The 25,494-nt window shown below is 39.1% G+C and overlaps 1 protein-coding gene across 3 annotated transcripts in view; it reads left to right on the top strand.

The window, feature by feature from the left end:
- gpam (glycerol-3-phosphate acyltransferase, mitochondrial) overlaps positions 1-25,494 on the top strand; it is a 51,205-nt gene that overhangs the window by 16,067 nt on the left and 9,644 nt on the right. For 2 of the 3 annotated variants that reach the window (XM_061909675.1, XM_061909674.1), the window contains exons 2-14: positions 8,170-8,315; positions 8,399-8,518; positions 8,628-8,701; positions 10,695-10,808; positions 10,884-11,027; positions 13,076-13,175; positions 13,248-13,384; positions 13,471-13,570; positions 16,007-16,219; positions 16,302-16,415; positions 20,615-20,700; positions 21,028-21,143; positions 21,571-21,641. In XM_061909675.1, coding sequence (XP_061765659.1) covers positions 8,232-8,315; positions 8,399-8,518; positions 8,628-8,701; positions 10,695-10,808; positions 10,884-11,027; positions 13,076-13,175; positions 13,248-13,384; positions 13,471-13,570; positions 16,007-16,219; positions 16,302-16,415; positions 20,615-20,700; positions 21,028-21,143; positions 21,571-21,641 — 1,473 coding nt within the window. In that variant the 5' untranslated portion in view covers positions 8,170-8,231. The remainder of the gene's footprint in view (positions 1-8,169; positions 8,316-8,398; positions 8,519-8,627; positions 8,702-10,694; positions 10,809-10,883; positions 11,028-13,075; positions 13,176-13,247; positions 13,385-13,470; positions 13,571-16,006; positions 16,220-16,301; positions 16,416-20,614; positions 20,701-21,027; positions 21,144-21,570; positions 21,642-25,494) is intronic. The other variant, XM_061909676.1, reaches the window with a different exon arrangement.

Here is a 25,494-nt window from a genome sequence, read left to right as displayed (position 1 = left end):
GTCACTGTGGTGCTTCTTGGAGAGCCGAGCTTTTTTCTGTGGTATCACTAATGTATACCACGAACATGAACACAAGTCTATAGTAACTAAATCATTGAGATCTTGTCTGAACGAAACGCAATTGATGGGAACTACTTTTTCTTCCGCCGTTGGTAAGCACGTAAGGCCCTAGCCCAGCAGCACACTGTGCTCAGGCATTCAGTCTGTCATTTGTTTATTTAAGAAAATGATCTATATCAAGCTGTTGTGTATTATATAATATTTTCCTAAATGTGTTTCACAATGAGACATTTGTGATAAGGTTATTACAACATTGACGAGGGCAATTGTTGCCAACATTAATTTTGATGCTTTATTATTTTTCGGAGCTAAACAGATTGTATTTGAAAGATGGCACATATGTAAAATATAAATGTTTTCAGCAACCTAATCAATGATGTAGGATTGATTTTAATTATTTTATATTTTTGTGCCCCGTTTTGTGATGATAACATGACAGTATAAACTAAATCATCCACTCATTTTCTACCGCTTGTCCCTCTTGGGGTTGCAGGGGGTGCTTTAGCCTATCTCAGCTGCATTCAGGCAGAAGGTGGAGTACACCCTGTAAAAGTATATTTTCCAAAAAGAAGATACAAAGTAGGATATTTAAGGTGAAGGCAATAATTAATAATATTTGGTCTTGATCAAATGGGACATTTCTGATGTGGTTTTTACAAAACTGACTTGGTCAATTATTGATAACATTAATTTTGATACATTATTATTGTTTGGAGATAAAGAGAATGTATATTAAAGATGGCACTATTGTGGTATATAAATATTTATTTTACTTTTCAACAACCTAGCCAAGGATGTAAAATGGATAATCAATTATCTTTTTGTGCCCCGTTTTGTGATTATAACCTAACAGTTTAAACAGAATAAAGATGTTCTAAAAGTGAAATGCAAAGTTGAATATTTAGGTTGAAGGCAATAAATAAAACCATTGATTTAATGCATTATTATTATGATTTTTATAAACAAAAAATACATTTTAATGCGTTATTATTTTGTGGAGTCAAACAGAATAATTTAAAAGAGGACACTTTCTGTTGCACTAAAAGTAATACAAATATAATGAGTGTTTATTTGACTTTGACTGCATGTAACCTTTTCAACTACCTAACCATGAATATAAAATGTATTATTTTTAAAAAATTTTATATTCCTTTTTTTTAATTTAAAATACCCTAATAGCATACACAAAATATGCAATATTTTCTAAAAATTGGATGCAAAGTAGGATATTTAAGTTGAAAGCAATAATTAATGATATTTCGTTTTGATCAAAATGGGACATTTCTGATGTGGTTACTACAGTAGTGACTTGGTCAATTATTGATAACGACATTAATTTTGATACATTATTATTTTTGGGAGATAAAGATCATGTATTTAAAAGATGCCACTATTGTAGTATATAAATATTTATTATACATTTCAACAACCTAACCAAGGATGTAAAATTGATTTGTAATTAATGTTATCTTTTTGTGACCCGTTTTGTGATCATAATGTAACAGTGTAAACAAAATAAATATTTTCTAAAAGTGAAATGCAAAGTTGAATATTTAAGTTGAAGGCAATAATCAATAACATTGATTTTATGTGCATTATTATGATTTTTAAAAACAAAATATTTATTTTAATACATTATTTTCTGGAGCTAAACAGAATTAATTTAAAAGATGACATTTAATGTAATGAATATTTATATGACCTTTACTGCATCTAACCTAACCAAGGATCTAAAATGTATTATTTTTAATTATTTATATTCCTCTTTTTATGTATGACAACATAATAGCATACACAAAATATGCAATATTTTCCAAAAACGATATGCAAAGTTAAATGTTTATCAAACGGTAATAAATAACAACATTAATATTGATGGATGAGTTTTTAAGTCTTTAAAAAAATGGAAATAGTATTTTTTAACCTTCACTGAATCCACATACTGTGTTTTTGTCTTCATGTAAACTGCAACTGCATACTATTCTGTCCACCATGGGTGCCTGATCTTTCAGCCGCTCTGCCCCACACCTTTGGAACGCTCTATCACCAGACCTTCGTAACTTAGAATCACTTCAAATCAAGACACAAAACACACCTATTCCTGACTGCTTATTCACTGTAATCATCATATCTTATCTATCCTTGTTGTTGTTGTTGCTGTCGTTGTCGTTTTTATCCAATTGGATTTTATTGTTTTGATTTTGTACGTTGTCCTTGTATAGGGCGCCCTATAAGTAAAATGTATTATTATTTGTATTATTATTATTATTATTATCATTCTTGCAGACTTCAAATAAAGAACACAAGGTGCTTTACCACATTCAAAAGGATATCATAATCCCGACTCTGACCCACATTATATATAACATGTCAAGATTAAAGTGTGTCAAAATAGTTCAAAATACCTGCTTTTTTATACACCTCAAAATTTAGGGAATCGTGAAATGAAAAAAATAATCGTAATGAAATAGATTCAGGCCAAGTTTCATATGGTTAGCCTTCAAACTGACTGTTGACAATCAAAACAAATACGCAGAATGTACACATTTGGTCCCGTGAGGTGCCTCAAAGGGTTACATGGACTGTAAATCTTCCACGGTGTCATGGCAACCTTCCGCTGTTACCCAATCGTCCACTGCTTCTCATTCTCCGTCTGTTTTGTTTAGCTCTTGACAATGTCACCCCATCCAGGGGGAGTACTCTCGGGCAATGACCCCTCCTTAAAAACCCTATTCGCCAGTCAGTGTGCATGCCATCCACTGTGCGGGGCATTGGAAGGGCACGTGATGGCCGCTGCTCGTCACTAGTGATGGAACTTGTCTGCCAAAAGAGGTTCCACTCCAGATTGATAGTGGTGTTCATCATCGTGTAACTCACCAACCTATTTTAGCACAGCCTAGGCTATCATCCAGCTGCCCCCTTTGCACATGTGCAGTTAGAAATAATCTGCTCATAAATTGTGTGGCACACAATTTGTGGGCTTGTCTTTTTTGTGTGGACGTTTGGGGCCCACGCGCTGTTTTTTGTACAGCGCTGTAACAAAAGGTTGTGCAGCACTCCGTGACACCCAACATAGTGCTCTTATTTTGACTTTGTACGCTCATTTGTCGATTATTGGTGTGTAAAAGTGTAACCATTGGGTGAAATACAGTCATACAGTGTGTTCATTTAGTCAACAGCAGGTGGGAATCGATTACGATTCAGGAGCTATGGTTTGATTAAGAATTGATTATTGATGCATCTTTTCATGTATATTGATGCAGTTTTACATTTCTGTTGATTTCACTAAATACACGTTTATCACTTGCAACTTTTAAAATCAGTGCATTTGTAATGAGAAACAGATTAATTATTTGTTATCACATTTATTAAACTAACGGAAATGTGTGCAAAACTGGTACATAAGCGGCCAATAATAAAGGAACTGGTCGGATCTCTCGGTGAGGCCAAATTTTAGAACTGTGTTCATTACATTATTTGCAAAAAATACATCAATTACCGATTATTGACGTTTACTAATCGATTTTATAATCATCCATGTCTGAATTGCGATGCATCTAAAAATCGATTATTTCCCCCACCTATTGTTTAATGGTCAGGTGTCAATGATGGAGGCTTATGTTGCACATTTATGCCTTGCTGTGATAATGGTTGGTGGTATATGGTGTTTATTAGGGTTAAGGAATTATGTTGATTAGCATTAGCATTAGAGATGTCCGATAATGGCTTTTTTGCCGATCCGATATTCCGATATTGTCCAACTCTTAATTACCGATACCGACATATACAGTGGTGGAATTAACACATCACTATGGCTAATTTTGTTGTGATACCCCGCTGGATGCATTAAACAATGTAACAAGGTTTTCCACAATAAATCAACTCAAGTTATGGAAAAAAATGTCAACATGGCATTGCCATATGTATTATTGAAGTCACAAAGTGCATTATTTTTTTTTTAACATGCCTCAAAACAGCAGCTTGGAATGTTGGGACATGCTATCCCTGAGAGAGCATGGGGAGGTTGAGGTGGGTGGAGTTGAGGTTGGGGGGGGGGGGGGGGGGTCTATAATGTAGCGTCCCGGAAGAGTTACTGCTGCAAGGTGTTCTGGGTAATTGTTCTGTTGTTTATGTTGTGTTACGGTGAGGATGTCCTCCCGAAATGCGTTTGTCATTCTTGTTTGGTGTGGGTTCATAGTGTGGCGCATATTTGTAACAGTGTTAAAGTTGTTTATACGGCCACCCTCAGTGTGACCTGTATGGCTGTTGACCAAGTATGCTTTGCATTCACTTGTGTGTGTAAAAAACGGGAGATATTATGTTACTTGGCCGACACGCAAAGGCAATGCCTTTAAGGTTTATTGCCGCTATGTACTTCTCCCTACGTCCGTGTACACAGCGGCATTTTAAAAAATCATACATTTTTACTTTTTGAAACCGATACCGATAATTTCCAATATTACATTTTAAAGCATTCATCGGCCGATAATATGTGCAGTCCGATATAATCGGACATCTCTAATTAGCATCTTCCACGCTTCATGCCACAACAATTTTTCATTGAATACTGCAGTAATAATCAGCTGTACAGATGTCGTGTTTAAAGGAATGGTGTTTATTAGAGCAAAGGTCATTATTCAATATTTGAGCAAATACTGTAATAAATGGTATCTAATTTATATGTGCATGGGTTTTATGAGAGGAGAGGTCAATATTTCATATTTTAAGGCAGTGGTGTGTAAACTACAACCCAGGCGCCGAATGCGGCCCGCTGGCGTCTTCAGTTTGGCCCATTGACGTGACTGGTTTAATAAGGATTCTGGCTTGCGGGGGGCCAACAGCTTCCTTTTAAATATTTGACAGTTTAATTGCTGCAAATTTACCGTCAACTTGAGGACAACCTGAGTAAATCAGGTTAATGACCTTTTTTTTTTTTATCAATCCAACAAACCACTACACAGCAATACCATAACAATGCAATCCAATTCCAAAACCAAACCTGACCCAGCAACACTCAGAACTGCAATAAACAGAGCAATTGAGAGGAGACACAAACACGACACAGAACAAACCAAAAATAGTGAAACAAAAATGAATATTATCAACAACAGTATCAATATTAGTTATAATTTCAACATAGCAGTGATTAAAAATCCCTCATTGACATTATCATTAGACTTTTATAAAAATAAAAATAAAAAGAACAATAGTGTCACAGTGGCTTAAACTTGCATCGCATCTCATAAGCTTGACAACACACTGTGTCCAATGTTTTCACAAAGATAAAATAAGTCATATTTTTGGTTCGTTTAATAGTTAAAACAAATTTACATTATTGCAATCAGTTGATAAAACATTGTCCTTTACAATTATAAAAGCTTTTTTTTTCAAATCTACTACTCTGCTAGCATGTCAGCAGACTGGGGTAGATCCTGCTGAAATCCTATGTATTGAATGAATACAGAATCGTTTTGAATCGGAAAAATATCGTTTTTGAATCGAATATTATCAAATCGTGACCCCAATAATCGATATTGAATCAAATCGTAGGACACCCAAAGATTCGCAGCCCTAGTAAATATGTATATATGTGTGTGTTATATATAATATGTACTATTTAATATTTGAAGAAATAAGGCACTTAAATTAGACAGTTTATTCGGGAGAGACATCTTATACAACAGAGCCCCCTATTTGAAGAGATGTGGTTGTGCAATTGTTGAGGTTTGGCGTCCGTTAAAGTGCAGGCCATTATCTGATTGAATACAGTGGTAGTGTTATGCAATTTATTCAGGTATGGCATCTACTCATGCATAGGCTACGATTTAATATTTTACAGCAGGGCTCACCAACCGTTCGATCATGATCGACCAGTCGATCTTTGCGACCCTACCGGTCAATTGCGAAAATATTAAGGGAAAAAAAATGTATTCATATGACACTAATAACACCCCCACCCGGAGAGTGGCCAACAGAACTGTCAACAGGCCTCTCTCTCTCTCTCTTCAGCCTCACATCTCTTGACATCGCAGCTAAAACCCCCGAGCATGGTCGGACACTTCACCCTCTCGTCTCACACACGCGCATGGCATGATGTGCACAAAAATCATTGAGCTGCAACAATGCATTAAGGCAGGGGTCAGGAACCTTTTTGGCTGAGAGAGCCATACAAGCCAAATATTTTAAAAAGTATTTCCGTGAGAGCCATATAATATTTTTTTTTAAGACTGAATACAACTAAATGCGTGCATTTTTAAGTAAGACCAACATTTTTAGAGTATAATAAGTCTCTTATTCGTTTTAATAACATTGTTATTCTGAAGCTAACCAACAATAAATAAAATACTTCTAACCATTAATGCGACTTCTTGAACACGTGCGGTAGAAACCGGATGAATGCATTAAAATGCATGAGAATGTTTTATGTTTTGAACGTTATTTCTGACACTGTGATTACCAGCGGAATTATTCATTACTTTTCGTGTTAAGTAATGTCAGCTAAGATTTATCTGAGAGCCAGATGCAGTCATCAAAAGAGCCACATCTGGCTCTAGAGCCATAGGTTCCCTACCCCTGCATTAAGGCTTACTGTTGCAACGCATCGGACATTTACCTGCATGCGAGGACTTGCATTTTGGGGACCCATCTTTGGAAAGGCGCCCACACTTTCTGGGCAGCAATCAACAGACTTCCTCTCTCCAGCAATGCAGCGCTTTGCTGAAAGTTCTGCCACGTCTTACACAAAACTGTAAGGCACTTCATCGCTCAACTGTAACAGGAAGCTAACAAGCTAAATACGAGAGTCTGTGAACATTGCTTCAAAGTACGGATTTTATGTTGATTTATATACAAAAGTAAACATTACCATGTGCAACGGCAGTAATATATGATAAAACAAAAAGCTATTTATATAGGCATGGCGTCGACTATCACACTGGCTATGATTTGATCATTTAAGCATTAACATATTAGTGTTATGCAATTTATATGGGCATGGCGTCTATTAGCGCTGAGGCTACAAGGTAAATAATTTAAGAAATATAATAGTAGTGTTATGAACTTTATAGAGGCATAGCATCTACTAGTGCGGTGGCTATTTTTTGATAATTTATGAAATAAAATAATAGTGTTATAAACTTTATACAGGCATAGCGTCTACTAGGGCAGAGGCTATGATTTAATAATCAAAGAAATGCAGTAGTAGTGTTGTGTAATTTATACAGGCACGGCTACTGATCGCGCGCAGGCTACAATTTGATAATGTAAGAAATACACTAGTAGTGTTATTGTAATTTATATGGGTATAGCACAAACTAGGGCAAACACTACAATTTAATAAAATTACAAGATACAGTAGTGATGTTAACTAATGCGATTAATTCAAGCATGGTGTGTCCAACGCGGAGGCTATATTTTAATAAATCAATAAATACAACAGTAGTGCTATGCAATTTATACTGGCATGACGGGTACGAGCGCAAAGGCTACGATTTGATGATTAAAAAATATAATAGTAGTTGTATAAAATGGGCCAGCACGGTGTCACATTGGTTAGTGCATTTGAAGGTGCTGAGTAGTCCTGAGTTCAATCCCGGGCTCGGGATCTTTCTATGTGGAGTTTGCATGTTCTTCCCGTGACTGCGTGGGTTCCCTCCGGATACTCCGGCTTCCTCCCACCTCCAAAGACATGCACCTGGGGATAGGTTGATTGGCAACACTAAATTGGCCCTAGTGTGTGAATGTTAGTGTGAATGTTGTCTGTCTATCTGTGTTGGTCCTGTGATGAGGTGGCGACTTGTCCAGGGTGTGCGCCGCCTTCTGCCCGAATGCAGCTGAGATAGGCTCCAGCACCCCTCGTGACCCCAAAAAGGGACAAACGGTAGACAATGGATGGATGGTATAAAATGTATACAGGCATGACGTTTACTGCAGCAGAGGCACTTGATATTTTAGGGAATCCGCTTTAATAGATGCCCTGCCTGTTGTGATACTGACATTTTTGATCATCCTTTGCTGGTTCAATGAGTAATATTTGCTTCCAGTAAAAGATGATTGCAGATTAGATGAGGCTGCAGCCGTTTAAAGCAATCCTCCTCACCTCCCAACCAGGCGCCCAGTCGAAGGTCTTCTGTCTGAAGGGAGAAGGGTGAAGAAAAGGGCCTTCATAGACGATGGAGCCGTCGGACGGCCTGTTGCTGCAGGTCAACAACGGCGAGCAGTGGTGCAACCGGTGGAAGCGGCCCAATGACGACTCAGTGAGCCACAAATCTCATTCATGTGTTTCACTAATCTTTGCGCAATCGTGTGTTGATTTTTTATTTTTTTTGGATTCTGCCAGGATCGCAGCACGAGTCCGTCGGTGCTGCGCTGCGTGGCCAGCACGTGGAAGGAGGGGCTGCTGAACAGGAAGAGGCCCTTTGTGGGCCGCTGCTGTCACTCGTGCACACCACAGAGCTGGGTAAGCTTATGCCACTGAAAATTAACGCTCGCCACAGCACAATTAGCGTCATTGACTATACACTGCAAGAGCTGTTTTTAATATTGATGAGATTGTATGTCCGCCGCAGGAGAAGCTGTTTAACCCCAGTATTGCGTCGCTGGGACTGCGCAATGTCATCTACATTAACGAGACGCACACCAGGTACATTGAACGGAATGTCTTCTAGAATACGTGTAGAGTAGTAGTAGAAAGGTGCTGGCTTTTCAAGCACGTGTAATGAATTCTGGGGAGCCGTGAATAATTAAAGTGACAGCGGACACAACTTGCATCATGTGTCTGAATGTCATTAAGACATGGACGTACATCTTAACTGTAATGTGCAGGGTAACCTACTGAGAGATGGCGTCCTCTGCAGTGGACATTTGTTCTTGGTCTTTTGTCAGAGTTACACATTTTAGAGAAAAAAAGTAAGTAGCCCCTGCAGTGGACACTGGCTCTCTGAAGAATATTCTGAATTATATTTACCCCAAAAATGGGTTTATTGGCCATTAAACAACCAGGCCACCATCTTGTTATCAGTCAGTCTCATTAGCTTGCATTTAACACTGGGAGGTGAAGGGAGCAGTGAGCAGCAGCGCTGGCCGCACCCGGGAATCATTTTGGTGATTTGACCCCCAATTCCAACCCCTTGATGCTGAGTGCCAAGCAGGGAGGCAATAGATTTTATTTGTTAATGCACTTTTTATTCAAATTAATCTTAAAGAGCTACAGTACAAACCAATATTTAAAACAATAAAAGTGTAGCCATTTAAAACAAGAAAAATACTAAGACTAAAAGACTATCAATGAAGCAGAAGACACACAAAAGATGAGAAATAGTTGCTTTTCTAACATGTCTATTTTAGTTATTTAGAAAATGATAACTTTGTCAGAATATTTCAATTGTGTATAAATACTTTTTGAGCACATTCAACAAAACTGCGGTAAGATTGATAACCGTGATAAGAAATTTTTCATAATGTTACAGCCCTAACATCATGTTTGATTGTCGGCCCATAATGTAAGTGCAGGCAAAACCACACAGCAGGCCACAAACAGCAAGTTGTATTGAACATCCATCCATCCATCCATCTATGTTTATGAATACTTTATAGCCTATAGCCCCACACCAGTAAATATATAAAGCAAACAATATGATGAAACCTCCATATTTTGTCAATGAATTGTTTTAATCTAAATATTTTACCAGTCAAATGTGTGAATATTTTTATTATACAGGAGGTGCAGTTAACGTAAGTACAGGAAAACTTTCATTTCTAAGGTTTGGATCTGTCAAAAAATTGCACTTGAACTCCTGTTTAAATAAATATACAATGTGAAAAAACATCATTATTATCTAGATCAATAGACTGCATTACAAGGCATTATAAAACAGACTTAACACTACAGGTTGTTATTACATTACTTTAATATAATTGGTCGGTTATGATCTCAAGTGGGACGGTCTGAGGCATGAAATTCCAAGGTTGAAAATGAGTTCCACTCCAGCCGTTGTCTGTAAAAATGTGTTAATGTCCATTTTATGTTGGGCTTTTTATGGAAGCATAATGTTTAATGAACAAACATTTGCATCGCCTTACCCCATGGTGATAATATTATTAAAGACTTGAAAACAATCTGTCCAAGGTATACTTAAAAACATCACTATCCGTCTGTGATTGATTGTAATTAATTACGAGTTAACTAAAGACAAAATGCAATTAATCACTATTACATATGTTTTGTTTGACAGCCTGACATACAAATAAAATACTATATAATTGATCTAATGTAATGGTAAATAAAATTGAATTAATAGACTTGTTCTTGGCAGAGGTATGATATTATTAACTTTTGTGCAAAATAAAACAGTTGAAATAATTTTCAAAAGCATTGTGTTCATATAAGATACAGTATATAAGTGCCATTAACAAAAAACAACATTTAGCAGTAGTCAGCGGAATATGGAAGGTGCAACATAAGAAATGTGATGTTATGGAAAGGTTAATCAAAGTGTAACAAGAAGTGTAAATGATACGCAGGAGAGTAAACAAACAGGAGTCTTCTTTGTAATGCAGCTGACCTGTTATCAGTGAGTGAGTAAAATGTCAACTGTGTGTGTTCTGAAGACTTTTTTTTGGTTTCTGGCGCGCAGGCAGCGCGGCTGGTTGGCCCGCCAATTGAGCTACTCGCTCTTCGTCATGGAGAGGGACGTCCACAAGGACATGTTCCCCAGGAACGTGGTGGAGAACGTGCTCAACAGCGACCGGTACAGCAGACCCCCTGCGAGTAGGAGAGACATTCAGATCCATGAAACGAAATAAAGTCTGTGCATTTATTGCAGAGTGGAGGGCGCCATCTTCAGCGTGGCCTCTGATTTGGATGGCAGCCAGCCTGGTCCCGAGCACAAATCCGTCAAAAAGGTCAAGCAGAAGGCCAGAAGCTTCCTCCAGAAGATGGTGGCCAGTGTTTCTCCAGCTTTCATCCGGTGAGATACAACACATCCTAACTGTATAGTCATGCATGTCCATATTTGGACATTCCCTCTCTCTAGGGGCTCAAAACATTGTCAGTAAAAGCATGGTTTAATGCAATGGCTCTCAAATTCTTTTTTTTCACATCCCCCAAGGAACAATGCTCCCTTACCGTAAGCTCTCGAAGTTTATGTTCATTTTTTAAATATATATGTGTCAACATAGTTCTTTACCAACCCATATGTGCGCTAGGAATTTTCAAAATGGGGTCCCTCAGTAAACTTTTAGGGTCCCACTTTTTTGTAACTGTTTTGAAAATAAATGATAAATATATGCATTATCCTGTTATATTTCACATTCTATATTGTGTTTTGGAAAAAGGTTCTCATGAACAATACTTAATTCATTAAAAAAATTGTACAAAAAAAAAAAACATTTCAATGCATACAGTGGGGCAAAAAATTATTTAGTCAGACACCGATTGTGCAAGTTCTCCCACTTAAAATGATGACAGAGGTCTGTAATTTTCATCATAGGTACACTTTAACTGTGAGAGACAGAATGTGAAAAAAAAATCCAGGAATTCACATTGTAGGAATTTTAAATAATGTATTTGGGGCGGTTTAGCTCGGTTGGTAGAGTGGCCGTGCCAGCAACTGGAGGGTTGCAGGTTCGATTCCCGCTTCCGCCATCCTAGTCACTGCCATTGTGTCCTTGGGCAAGACACTTTACCCCACCTGCTCCCAGTGCCACCCACACTGGTTTAAATGTAATTTAGATATTGGGTTTCACTATGTAGAGCGCTTTGAGTCACTAGAGAAAAGCGCTATATAAATACAATTCACTTCACTTCACAATTCACTATTTGTAAATTATGGTGGAAATGGGATGCAACTCAGTATTCTTCTTCCTCCAAACACGACGAGTTGAGTTTATACCAAAAAGTTCTATTTTGGTTTCATCTGACCACATGACATTCTCCCAATCCTCTGCTGTATCATCCATGTATCCATTTTGGTATAAACTCAACTTGTCCTGTTTGGAGGAGGAAGAAGAATACTGAGTTGCATCCCAAGAACACCTCACCTACTGTGAAGCATGGGGGTGGAGACATCATACTTTGGGGCTGTTTTTCTGCTAAGGGGACAGGACGATTGATCCGTGTTAAGGAAAGAATGAATGGGGCCATGTCATCATTTTAAGTGGGAGAACTTTTACAATCGCTGGCTGAGTAAATACTTTTTTGCCCGACTGTATGTAAATGTATTCAGTTATAAACATTCATTCAATTTCTTCTTTCCTTCATGGATCTAAACTTTACCGCTACCAGTATGTTTTTCTATATTTTTGTTTAAAAAATTGTAGTTGTATTTATTTCAGTATAAAGGTTTTTTGCTTTGTTCATGAAATTATGATAATCCTGTGCCAGGGCATACATACATTATTTATCCATCCATCCATTTTATACCGCTTATTCCCTTTGGGGTTCTGCGGGGCGCTGGTGCCTATCTCAGCTTCAATCGGGCGGAAGGCAGGGTACACCCTGGACACGTCACAACCTCATCGCAGTATATTATTTATTCAAAGCTTAAATCTCTAGTCTACATCAACTTCAGATCTATCCATCAGTAGTTTTTTTTTTATGTAGTTTTTTTGTTTTTTGTTTTCTGCCCTTTTTGTTATAGAAAACTGTTTATTTATGGCAAACACCAAACATTTGCAAAATCTTTTCTCCAAAAAAAACTTTTCAAAGTGGAATATTTGATGTGAAGTAATCAGAGTCTTGGATAGGTCAATAATTCCTAAACACATTGATTTAGATTCAATATTATGTTTTGAACAATGATAGTTTTAAAGGTGGGTTAGGTGTGGAAGAACCCCTTCAATTACATAAACAAATACACTCCAAAATATTGTAGAATGTTTTCCAAGAAGAGTGGAAGCTGCAAGTTACATTTACAGCTTGCATATTTCTGTTACTTCCTGTTGTTGTAAATTTAGAGTCAAGTGGATAAGTTAGTCTAAATTTGGAGTCCTCGCTCTTCCCTTATGTTGCGTTTAGGCTGACAGGCTGGGTTCTCCTGAGGCTCTTTAACGGTTTCTTCTGGAGCATTCAGATCCACAAAGGCCAGCTGGAGATGGTCAAGAAAGCAGCAGCAGAGGTCAGGACACAGAGTATGCAGTTACAGAGTATTTTAGGAGACAATATCAAGCCTCTTGTCTCGTCCGCACAGCAGAACATGCCCATGGTCTTCCTCCCCGTACACAAGTCTCACATCGACTACCTTCTCATCACGCTCATCCTCTTCTGTCACAACATCAAAGCACCGCACATCGCCGCCGGAAACAACCTCAGCATCCCCATCCTCAGGTGAGGGGTGGCATCTCGGTGATATTTACTCATGGTCACATACAAACATCAAATCACTTATACCTGTTTCCGTTTGTATTTTCCAGTACCCTCATCCGTAAACTGGGAGGATTCTTCATACGGCGGAAAATGGAAGAGTCCAACGATGGGAAGAAAGACATTTTGTACAGATCGCTCTTATACGCCGTAAGTTTTGAATCGGTTCAGAATCAAATAGGTCTTCCTTTTTTCGCGGCAGTTTTAACTTCATGGTGTGCCGATACTTTTGATTTAGTTGCTTGCAAACGCATAACATGTGGTGGACTTCTAACCATGCAGTCTTGGCATGATGATAACCATTTCCTTTGATTGATTGATTGATTGATTGATTGATTCTTTTATTAGTAGATTGCACAGTACAGTACATATTCCGTACAATTAACCACTAAATGGTAACACCCGAATAAGTTTTTCAACTTGTTTAAGTTGGGGTCCACGTTAATCAATTCATGGTCCCCACCTTGTGTGCAAATCCACTTCCTGATACACAAAGTTGCATCTCATTTCAACAATGCCGTAGTCAATGTGGTGGATTGTAAGTGCTAAGCTACTTTTAGCATTCCACAAACCTGCAAGATTGGAAAAATGTGCCCTGAATACAGCGGTCGGTCAAGATTAGTGGGTTTTACCAGTTGTATTTAATTGAGCCATTGTGTGTAAGAAATGGAATACACACCACATTGAACATTGCCCCGCCAAAATAAGTGTGTGTTGTCCTCTTAAGATAAGTGCTATCAGTTGAGAACATGTGTATGCATGCGTGCCTGTGTGTGCGTGTAATAATGGCCTACTTTGTATTTGCATGGACTTTCACTTGTCCATATACTCAAGCCTTTTTGTACAGAATATCTTCTCAAGGCATGATACTGTGGAAAGTTAACTTGAAAGTACTTTAGAGTAGTCAGCATGCAGCTTGTAAAGCAGTACTACATATATTCACTATTCACCAAAAATGACTCAACACAGTAGTGAGAAGCAAGATAATTGACTAGTCACGTACTGTGGTCTGAGGTTACATGAGTGCTGCCAGTACTGGTAGAGCTATGGTTCATTAAGAAACTGGAGTTCCAACATGTGCTGTAACATGGTGAAGGTAGCTTGATCCCCTCCCTTGAGATACCTATGCTTGGCTGTTTTCCAACAAGATAAGGAACCCAAACACAACATGCAACTTTCTTTGGATTTTATGGGTGGGTTATTCTGCAGTCATAAGCCACAGGCAAGTGTACTATTTTGTTATGCGCAATATTTAGCTATGATGTGACCAGGACGGACTACACAACAGGGGCAAAACTTTTTCGAAAATTTGAGCCGCAAATCGAATCATACAAAAAGTGGGGCATACCAAAACAGGTACAACTATATTGCTATTAGGGACAGGTACCTTTTACATTTGAACTGATACAGTACCGATTCCCGGTACCTGGTAATCGATACTGGTAGCAATTTTTGCTACTTGTGTGTGTAATAATGAAGGTTTATTATTTAAGGATAACATCAATTTTTTTATGTAACATTTAAAAAATAACTGATTATGATAACTGTGTGATCCACTCGTTATATCTTGATTTTTTAAATTACATTTCTTTGTCATTTCCAACTTTGCATGCAGTTGTAATTCCAAGACTTTAGAAGCCAAGAGTGTAGACACTATGGTGTTTTACCTCGTTAGGGAGTAGTCTTTGCCATTATTGTCGTTTTAGTCTTTGGTGAACATGTTTATACTTTTAAGTATTGTACTTAATAAACATTTGTTGTTTGATTGTAACCTGCATCTTAGTTGTTTTAATTACCAAATTTGCAGGTGTTGACGCTATGTAAAATCGCTAGTACTAATCAATTGCATAAATTTGGAAAAGCCAATGCAAAAGAGCGTCTAACTAGTACATTTTGGAAAAATTAAGCCATGCTTCACATTTTATCATGCGTACTTTAGCATTGAAAGTGTCAACCGAGAAGTAATTCGGCATAGTCTGCTCTTAGTGCTGCTTGAATGATTCTTTGCCTCCCCAGAGCATGCCGAGTCTGTAGCTGGATGTGACAACAAAGTTTCTGAAATATGGCACCGTATGATTTTACGTGAATTGATACCCGGTAGTACGGATGGAATTTGTTCAGTGGTTATAAAAGTATCCAATTTGGTTACCAGCCCTAACTGCAATACAAGCTGTTCTAGCTCTTCTAAATAAAGTACATCCAAGTTTCATTTCCTTATAATCGTCCCTTACATTGTGAGGGGTATGTGCAGTTTAGTGAGATGCTGTACTCAGTCTAATATATATGTGTATGTCTTGCAGAAATGGCTGCAAGCCAAACCAAAGAAAGCCTCATGAATGTAATTAAGGCCGCTAGTCTGGGCAGCTGACAGAAAGCTGAGGGTCAAAGCATCTCCTGTTGCAAAAGTCCCTAGACAGCAGGAGATGGCCTGCTGTAGTTACACAACACAGCATTGGCATGTTTCCAGTTCACTATACTCTCTCATGTTGAAGCGCCCCTACGGAAATGACTACCTTCTGACCTCTCCACAATAAACAACGTCTACCTCTGCGCTGGCTTTCTAATGTAAAATGGTGTGTCCTCCAGTACACGGAGGAGCTGTTACGCCAGCAGCAGTTCTTGGAGGTTTACCTGGAGGGCACGCGCTCCCGCAGCGGCAAGCCGTCGACGGCGCGCGCTGGAATGCTCTCCATCGTGGTGGACGCACTGAGCACGGGCTCCATCGGCGATGTGCTGGTGGTGCCGGTCGGCATCTCATACGACCGCATCATTGAGGGCAACTACAACAGCGAGCAGCTGGTGAGTATTGTTTTGTTGTTTTAAGTGTGACTTTAGATGAAGTTTTAGGATGTTGATGAAAATTGTCTTCCAACGCGGACAGGGCAAGCCCAAGAAGAACGAGAGCCTGTGGGGGATAGCATGCGGCGTCTTCCGGATGCTGAGGAAGAACTACGGCTGCGTCCGAGTAGATTTTAACCAACCCTTTTCTCTAAAGGTGAGAAGGCCATTTTCTGCTTCTTCCTACTCCTTTTTGGACATGTTTAACTGTGCAAATGTAACTATAAACAAACCATTGCATTGTTTTTTGTTGAATCAATTTATGAATTTTAGACTGCTTGTACCATCTTTATTTTCATTTTTTGTGTGTTTTCATTCATTTAGTGTTTTCTTGTCAGTCCCTCCAGGAACTTGCGTTGTTACAATTGCGCCAATTTACACTAATTAAACCAATCCCAACGACTTATGCGTGGACTTTGTCCAACGACTTAAATTTTCCGCACATTTTGGGCAATCAGCGTCATATTGGCTATTCCAATTTGTCACTGAGCCGCCTCCAATCGCGCATGGAAACTGCAAAACATGTTTCTTGTGTAAATGAAGCAGGAACAACAGTGTATAACAATATATCAACTATTTTTTGCTCAAATGACACAATTGTTTTTCTCCCCCATAGCTCAGACCTACTTAAGGTTCCACCTACAGCGCTAAGCCTTCTGGGTAATGTGGTATATAAACACATTATATGTATTCATATAACTAATCCAATCCACTTTAATTATATAGCACATTTCAAAAAACAATAGAAGTTTCACAAAGTGCTGCACAAAAGTTAAGACATACTTACTAGAAGAGTCAGTAACATAAGACATTTAACTATAAAAAGAATAAATACATCAGAGAAAATAAAATACACTAAAATCACACAACTCTCATGCTGGTTTAAAAGCCAAAGAGTAAAAGTATGTTTTAAGACATGATTTAAAACTCATTAAAGAGGGAGCCGTCCGTGTGTTTTCTGCTGTGGCTCCAAAACTTTGGAACAATATCCCTCTTGCTATTCGATCACCACTGGATTTTAAACGGGTTTTTGGGACGACAGGAAGAAACTGATCAGTTGACCTCAGACACCTTGTAGGGGTGTACATTTTTAAAAGGTCTGACGAAAAAATGCTTTTCATATGCAATGCTAACCTAGAAAAAAGGCAACATTTAAATGAGAGTTGTTGAAGTGTCTCTTCTCGTCTTGCTATAGATTGCTCTCAACAATTTTCAGATGCTCTTAACGTGGTGAGTGCTGGGGAATGTGTTGCAACTTAAATGAATGCTTGAGGCAAACATTCTTCAAGCGTAAACCATACATGGAGAAAGTCTACAAATTGTGAAAGATGTGACAGAGCAGACAGCGAACAATAACAAAGCCTCCTTTGTGTAATTATAATTGATTATTATAATAAATAGTTAACAGTGCAGTAATTTGACAATCAGCTCTGAGTATTTGATTTTAAATGTAATTTCATCTAGTGCAGGCTTTTCGACTGGCGCCCCGGTGACCAAATCCGGCCCAGGAATGACACCGCACTGGTCCAGAGACAAACAAATTCATAAAAAGACTAGAGTGCTCCTGTTGTATAGAATAATTTGGACCACTGTAAACACATTGGCAGATCCTTGCATTGACATTTTAACTTTGCCAGCAAACATGGAACACTGGGGTCCGAACTCCTGATTTACGTAACTGAGGCGTTCCTCAAGGCACCACTTTATGTCCTCTCTTTTTCATTATTTGAGCCATACAACTCGTGGCCCGCTTGTTAAGTTAAAAAAACTTGAGAGACTCACATTTTTGCAGCAGATTCTTAGAAACAGGAATGCTGTCATAGAAGTGGTCTTGGACTAGGTTTTTTTGCAGAGGGTCCTTAAAAATAGGACAGCGTTTTTTAACTTCACCTAAACTCAAACGTCTACTGCTGGTTCTACGGAATGTACAAAATTAGAGTAGTCGTGAGGAGAGAATTCCGGCCCCTTGGTCCTTAATCAGGGATATGAGTATGCTAACTTTTCCTATGTTATCATGCTAATATTAACATGCTAACAATTTTATGATAGCATTTTAGTTCATTCGATTCGTTTAAACTTAAACATCATGATTTTTAATACTTGGCGCCATCTTAAAAGAATGCTATTTTTCCTGTGTTTTCATGCTAACATCCGTATGCTGTCATTTTATGCTAGCATTTTAGGTCATTTTGATAATTTAAACTAGGAATTCATGGATATTTGAGCCTTGTCTCCATCTTGCAAGTATGCTAACGGTTCCCATTACAACAAGCTAATTTTAGTATGCTTACGTTTTATGCTAGATGTATAGCTTTAATCAACCCAGGCCAGAAATTCACAGCACATATAGAAGGCCAAATCTATAAAAATTGCCTTCGAGAAACGTGGCCCCCAAAAACAATTAAGATTAATATCAGTGATTTAGTGTCTACTTTTTTAAAATCATTGGTTTATTGGATTTTTGACATATAGAATAGAATAGAATGGACTGGACTTTATTGTCTTTATATTTGCATATAACAAGATTAAGGACTCCAACTTAAGGTGCGGTTGTGGAAATATGGAATAAAATAAAAAAATCACTCAAGGACAGTCCAGAAATACAATTAAAAATATGTCATATGTTGTTTTTTTCGCCCCCAAATAAGTACCCCACACAAATTATACATAAAAATAAACTAGAAAAAAAATGCATTTGTCAAAAAAGTACAGGCAAATATTGACATGAAGCCACAGACAACTGCACTCCTGAATTCGCCCAAAACGGTGCAGAAATACACAAAAGCAGACAAGGGGCTCATCGATTATCTACCTTTTAATTGGTTAAATTTGAAATCAGTCACTTTTACATATTTTACGAAACCACCCAATACTTTCTGAAACTTCACAGAACCGTTCAATGTCAGCCTAATTTTCTGCGGTTTGAGAATATACATACGTCGTTAATCCAGTGGGTGTGCAAAGGAGGCGCTGTTGCCTTCCAAATTAGCACAATGAGTTTTCTGGCCAACAAAATAGTGAATGTTACGAGTTTCTTTTTGGACTTGCTAAGGGAAGATGACTGAGGTGCTACCCCAAATAGTCCTCTTAAAGGATTTGGTTCGATCTTTTTGACAATTAGCAAAGACATGAATTTACCATGAATTGATTAACGTGGACCCCGACTTAAACAAGTTGAAAAACTTATTCGGGTGTTACCATTTAGTGGTCAATTGTACAGAATATGTACTGTACTGTGCAATCTACTAATAAAAGTTTCAATCAATCAATCAATCAAAGTATTAAAAATTTCAGTCCAATAACTGCACAGGGATGGGCAGAGTCAAAACATATGTATTGAGTGAGCTGGAGACTCTTGACACGGATGACCTACTACAGATACTCAGTCATACATCTTAGCCAGTCGGACCTTGGTATAATAAGTACGATGTATTAGCTTGCATTGAATAAGGCTGTGTCCAGCACAAATATATGACTTATATACTCTACTTAAAATCTCTGTCCAGCTATCCTCAGATAGGGTCACTCCTAAGTCATTCTCCCAAAGTGACTTGATTGAATTCAGAGACTCAGGGCATAGATTAAAAATGTTATTGTAATTGCATACAATTGGTCCTTTTAAAGTCTGAAGTGGTGTCAAAAAAACATCTAAAACTGTGTCAGTAGGTAAGTTTGGAAACCTGGGAAAAGTATTAATGAACAAAACTGCGGTTCTGTAGATATCTAAGAAAGTGTTGATTGGGGAGAGAAAATGTATCACAAAGTTGCTGGAAACCGGCAAAAGTTCTGTCAATATATACATCTTTAATGCTGTTGATCCCCAGACTTGTCCATCCCTAAAGGCACTATCAACAAGAGAGGAAGGAAAAGTATGATTAGCAGTGATGGGTGCAAGACTAGAAATAGCGCTTGAACTGAACCCAAATTCTGAATGAGGTTTTTACGATTGGATTTTCTGTAAAAGACAACATAAAAGAGTGGATGAGAGAGTGAACCAGAGCCCTAAGAGATACTGGTTTAGTTAAGTTAGCCTCCATCTAATGGCTGGTGTAAAACAATTCAAACATCGATACAGTGTTTGTTTTCCAGTTTTTGTTGAAATCTTGTGCTTTTTTCAAAATTAAAGTTACAAGGAACAGTTAAAACATGGATAACAAATGCATACAATCACAAGTTGATTCAATGTTTTTAAAAACAGATAAGGCTCATAACATTGCGACTTTTGCCGCATATTCTGACATTTTCGGCTGCAAGTGTCACAAAAAACCCATCGAAATCCTGGAGGGACTAAAAAGTGCTTGCTTTTGCTGTGTCAATAAAGCATGATTATAATAGCTATTAATGTGTTGCACATAGGAATACCTGGACAGCCAGAGAAGCCGCCACATTCCGCTACCAGTCTCCCTGGAGCACGCCTTGATGCCCATCATTATAGATGCGCAGTAAGTATTGCGCAACAATAAAATTCCTAAAATAAAATAAACATGAACAGCCCAGCCCCGCTCTGACGCTCCCTCACAGCAGGCTCTCTTTTGACATTTGTGCACAGCACTTGAGTTGACATTAGAGGGAGTCATTTCAGTTCACAGCGCCCCTCATTCCCCCTCCAAATAAACTAAAACATTTACACAATACCACACCGCTGAGTGCAGCTGCCATGTTATGTTTTGTTTCACTTATTTGGCCACACGAGAAAGGCAAAATATTGGCTCTTGCTCGGACGCGGTGCATTTCGAAACGCCATAACAAAAATTGTTGTCGGCCCGCAGGCCAGACGCTCAGCTGTTTGATCACCGGGAGGAAGAGGCCCAACAAGACAGAGAGCTTCCTGAAGACCTCTGTCGACGACAGCTCATCAACAACCTCGCCAAGCACGTGCTTTTCAGTAAGCAGCTCGTTTTAATCGCACAAAGTGTACACACAGCACCTGTGCTTTTAGCAGCAGCAGCAGATACGGCTTCTCCCCAGCTCATTCATCTGCATTCTCCTACGCTTGCCCACTTTTCTTCCTCGCCCTTATCCCCACAGCCAATCACAAGGCCTCCATGGCATGGCATGTTGTTTTCAGCCAATAGGAGGAAGGGGAGGGGCCCAACGAGGGGTTACAATGCAGCACTGGTGCCTTTTCATCCCTTCAAATGTGCTATGCTTTCAACGACCTGGAGTAACCCCTCGCTTGTCATCACTCCCTCGCTCGATACATCCTGCTTAACCACAAATCACACACATTTTTGCATTCATAATCATTGAAAAAACATGACTTACATGCACTATATTGTGTTGTTCATTATTCTTTGTATCTACTCCCACAGCAGCTAACAAGTCCTCCGCGATCATGTCCACCCACATTGTGGCCTGTTTGCTGCTCTACAGACACAGACAGGTAGAGTCCGGCAATTTTACATGTACACACTTTCTAATTTTATTTGAATTAATCCACCTGTTCTGCCCTTGTCCGTGCTTCACACTGCCCAAGGTTAAACAAATGTCACATATTTCTTCCTGGTAATTAAGTTAAGTACCAACAGGTGCTGCTGTTTTACACGTTAGCACACCCTGCTGGTGCTTTGGTGCATGTGTACTTGTGTGATGCTGTGATTAAAGCTGGTTTAAAGCACAGAAAAGACTAGCTTTGATTGGCAGCAGGCAATAATTGGAAACATTACAGTGGTTTCTTGGTTTCTACGGTAGAACTTAGAGCCACCATCCCTTCTTTTTGCAAACTTTTTGATTTACAAACAATTAGATCAAGCCAAATAATATGCCATTGTGTGTAAACCATTCTTCTGTGCACAAACGCTTCATATATTAATTTTGTGCTTGCTCGTATTGAAGAGATAGACAAAGCCACTTTCTTACCACAGCAGGTTTTTAATTATGAAGAGACCAGATTTTTCTTGAAAAATATGCCAAAATGGACTTATATCACAGCGGAGGAGACTGTCTCTTGTTCAGTGGTGATTCTTGCAGGCGCACACACACACACTGCCCCTCAACCCCCCGTATTACCCTCTCTGTCTGCTCCTCTCGTCAGCTTCAGATGACATTAAAAGTAGATTTTATTATTGTAGCAATATGGTGGATAAAATGAATGATTTTAGCTTGCAATTGCTGTTTTGTCTTGTTGATATGAAGATAGTTGCTCCATCACCTCTTTGTCATGTATGTTTGATACACGGTACTATCTAGCACTTTGTATTGTGTTCAATGTGTCCAAACATTTACTAAAATATGTGCTTTTGTTGAGGCTGTGTAACCCATTATTCATATTTAATATAATTCCTATGGAGAAATACGAACTTTTCGATTTATGAACCCCGTTGAGGTTCTACAATTAATCACTTTTAGGCAATTCTCGCTTGTATTACAATTTATTACTCATTAGTGACTATCTATTTGAACACACTGCAAACAACCCAAGTCGGTGTTTCTAGAGCGTCACTGAATGCACAGTAAGTGTAGCCAAACAATCAAGGGTAATATGTGGCTTACTGCATGTCCTCAGTAGTTTTGTATATAGCCTGGTTTTGCACTGGCACCTTTTTGCAGTAATGGAATTTGCTCGTTCTAAGAGCCAATTTAAATGTACTTTGGGCGCTTCGATTGCCTCATTGATTAATTCCATTTAACATTCCCTGCCAATGTAAAGGGGATGAAGGGCGAGCAGGCATTACGCCAAAACACATAAGGCACATAAGGAGAGTCACGATAGTGTGACATAAAACTGTCTCACGTGATTGCATCAGACCTAAACAAAGTTCTGTCAGTGCAAGGTTTATTTTTAATTTTAATTAAATATTTTGTATTTGCGGTATATTCAAATGAATATAAGATGAAAAGGATATGCAAATCACCTACTCAGTGGCCTAGTGGTTAGAGTGTCCGCCCTGAGATCGGTAGGTTGTGAGTTCAAACCCCAGCCGAGTCATACCAAAGACATATAAAAATGGGACCCAGTACCTCCCTGCTTGGCACTCAGCATCAAGGTTTGTAATTGGGTGTTAAATCACCAAAAATGGGTCAAATGGGATGGGTCGAATGCAGAAGACAAATTTCACCACACCTCGTGTGTGTGTGTGTGTGTGTGTGTGTGTGTGTGTGTGTGTGTGTGTGTGTGTGTGTGTGTGTGTGTGTGTGTGTGTGTGTGTGTGTGTGTGTGTGTGTGTGTGTGTGTGTGTGTGTGACAATCATTGGTACTTTAACTTAACTAACTTAAATCATTGCATTTTGTTTTTTTTTTGTTTTTTTTCGGTTTACATAGCGAGCCAACTGCACTGGTTTTGGGTTTTGTATTTTAGTCAACAAAATCCCAAATCAATCCATCCATCTTCTTCCGCTTATCCGAGGTCGGGTCGCGGGGGCAGCAGCCTAAGCAGGGAAGCCCAGACTGGCCAGCTCTTCCCGAGGCGTTCCCAGACCAACCGGGAGACATAGTCTTCCCAACGTGTCCTGGGTCTTACCCGTGGCCTCCTACCGGTCGGACGTGCCCTAAACACCTCCCTAGGGAGGTGTTGGGGTGGCATCTTGACCAAATGCCCGAACCCCCTTATCTGGCTCCTCTCGATGTGGAGGAGCAATGGCTCTACTTTGAGCTCCCCACGGATGGCAGAGCTTCTCACCCTATCTCTAAGGGAGAGACCCACCACCCGGCGAAGGAAACTCGTTTCAGCCGCTTGTACCCGTGATCTTGACCTTTCGGTCATAACCCAAAGCTCATGACCATAGGTGAGAATGGGAACGTAGATCAACCGGTAAATTGAGAGCTTTGCCTTCCGGCTCAGTTCCTTCTTCACCACAACGGATCCATCCACTTTTCCCTTACTCGTGAACAAGACTCCGAGGTACTTGAAATCCTCCACTTGGAGCAGGGCCTCCTCCCAAAATCCCACAAAACTAACTAATTTGTTTTTTCTGGCAATCGACCCCTCCAGATCCAATCACAGGATTTAGAGAAAGGAAAGGGTGAGCAGAGCCCACAAAGGAGCCTCCACATTGGCTGACGCTATGTACAGTGAAGCACGTGTAAGGTGCGAACTTGTTTGCCGTAAATAATGGCAGCAAAACACCCACCTGGAAAGATTGCGATACCTGCGCTTGCTGTTACAGCATATACTACTAAAATACCCAAAAAGAGGAAATCGTAGGAAGAGAAGACAGTGTACGTCTAAAAAAAACTAAACAAACGAGCCAAAACTCGAATAAATATTGGTCCACGTATTCAAGTAGAAGGGCATTGCGGGCTAGTCTTGAGGGCGTTGCTCAGTTGGTAGAGCGGTTGTGCCAGCAACTTAAGGATTTCAGGTTCCATTCCCGCTTCTACCATCCTAGTCACAGCCGTTGTGTCCTTGGGCAAGACACTCGACCCACCTTCTCCCAGTGCCAACCACACTGCTTTAAATGTAGCTTAAATATGTAGATCATGGGTTTTCACTATGTAAAGCACTTTGCATCACTAGAGAAAAAAGTGCTACATAATTATTATTCACTCACACTCTTGGAGTAACTATGGACGCACAAGTGGTGGTTTTCTTTCTACAAACCCTGTTTCCATATGAGTTGGGAAATTGTGTTAGATGTAAATATAAACGGATTACAATGATTTGCAAATCATTTTCAACCCATATTCAGTTGAATATGCTACAAAGACAACATATTTGATGTTCAAACTGATGTACATTTTTTTTTTTGCAAATCATTAGCTTTAGAATTTGATGCCAGCAACACGTGACAAAGAAGTTGGGAAAGGTAGCAAAAAATACTGATAAAGTTGAGGAATTCTCATGAAACACTTATTTGGAACATCCCACAGGTGTGCAAGCTAATTGGGAACAGGTGGGTGCCATGATTGGGTATAAAAGCAGCTTCCATGAAATGCTCAGTCATTCACAAACAAGGATGGGGAGAGGGTCAACACTTTGTCCACAACTGCGAGAGCAAATAGTCAAACAGTTTAAGAACAACGTTTCTCAAAGTGCAATTGCAAGGAATTTTGGGATTTTCACATTTACGGTCCATAATATCATCAAAAGGTTCAGAGAATCTGGAGAAATCACTCCACGTAAGCGGCATGTCCGGAAACCAACATTGAATGACCGTGACCTTCGATTCCTCAGACGGCACTGTATCAAAAACCGACATCAATCTCTGAAGGATATCACCACGTGGACTCAGGAACACTTCAGAAAACCACTGTCACTAAATACAGTTGGTCGCTACATCTTTAAAGGCAAGTTAAA

Source organism: Nerophis ophidion, linkage group LG08 (assembly GCF_033978795.1).
Source record: "Nerophis ophidion isolate RoL-2023_Sa linkage group LG08, RoL_Noph_v1.0, whole genome shotgun sequence".
NCBI classification, from domain to species: domain Eukaryota; kingdom Metazoa; phylum Chordata; class Actinopteri; order Syngnathiformes; family Syngnathidae; genus Nerophis; species Nerophis ophidion.
Note: the sequence above shows the minus strand (reverse complement) of the source record. Positions and strands in the feature narration are given on the sequence as shown.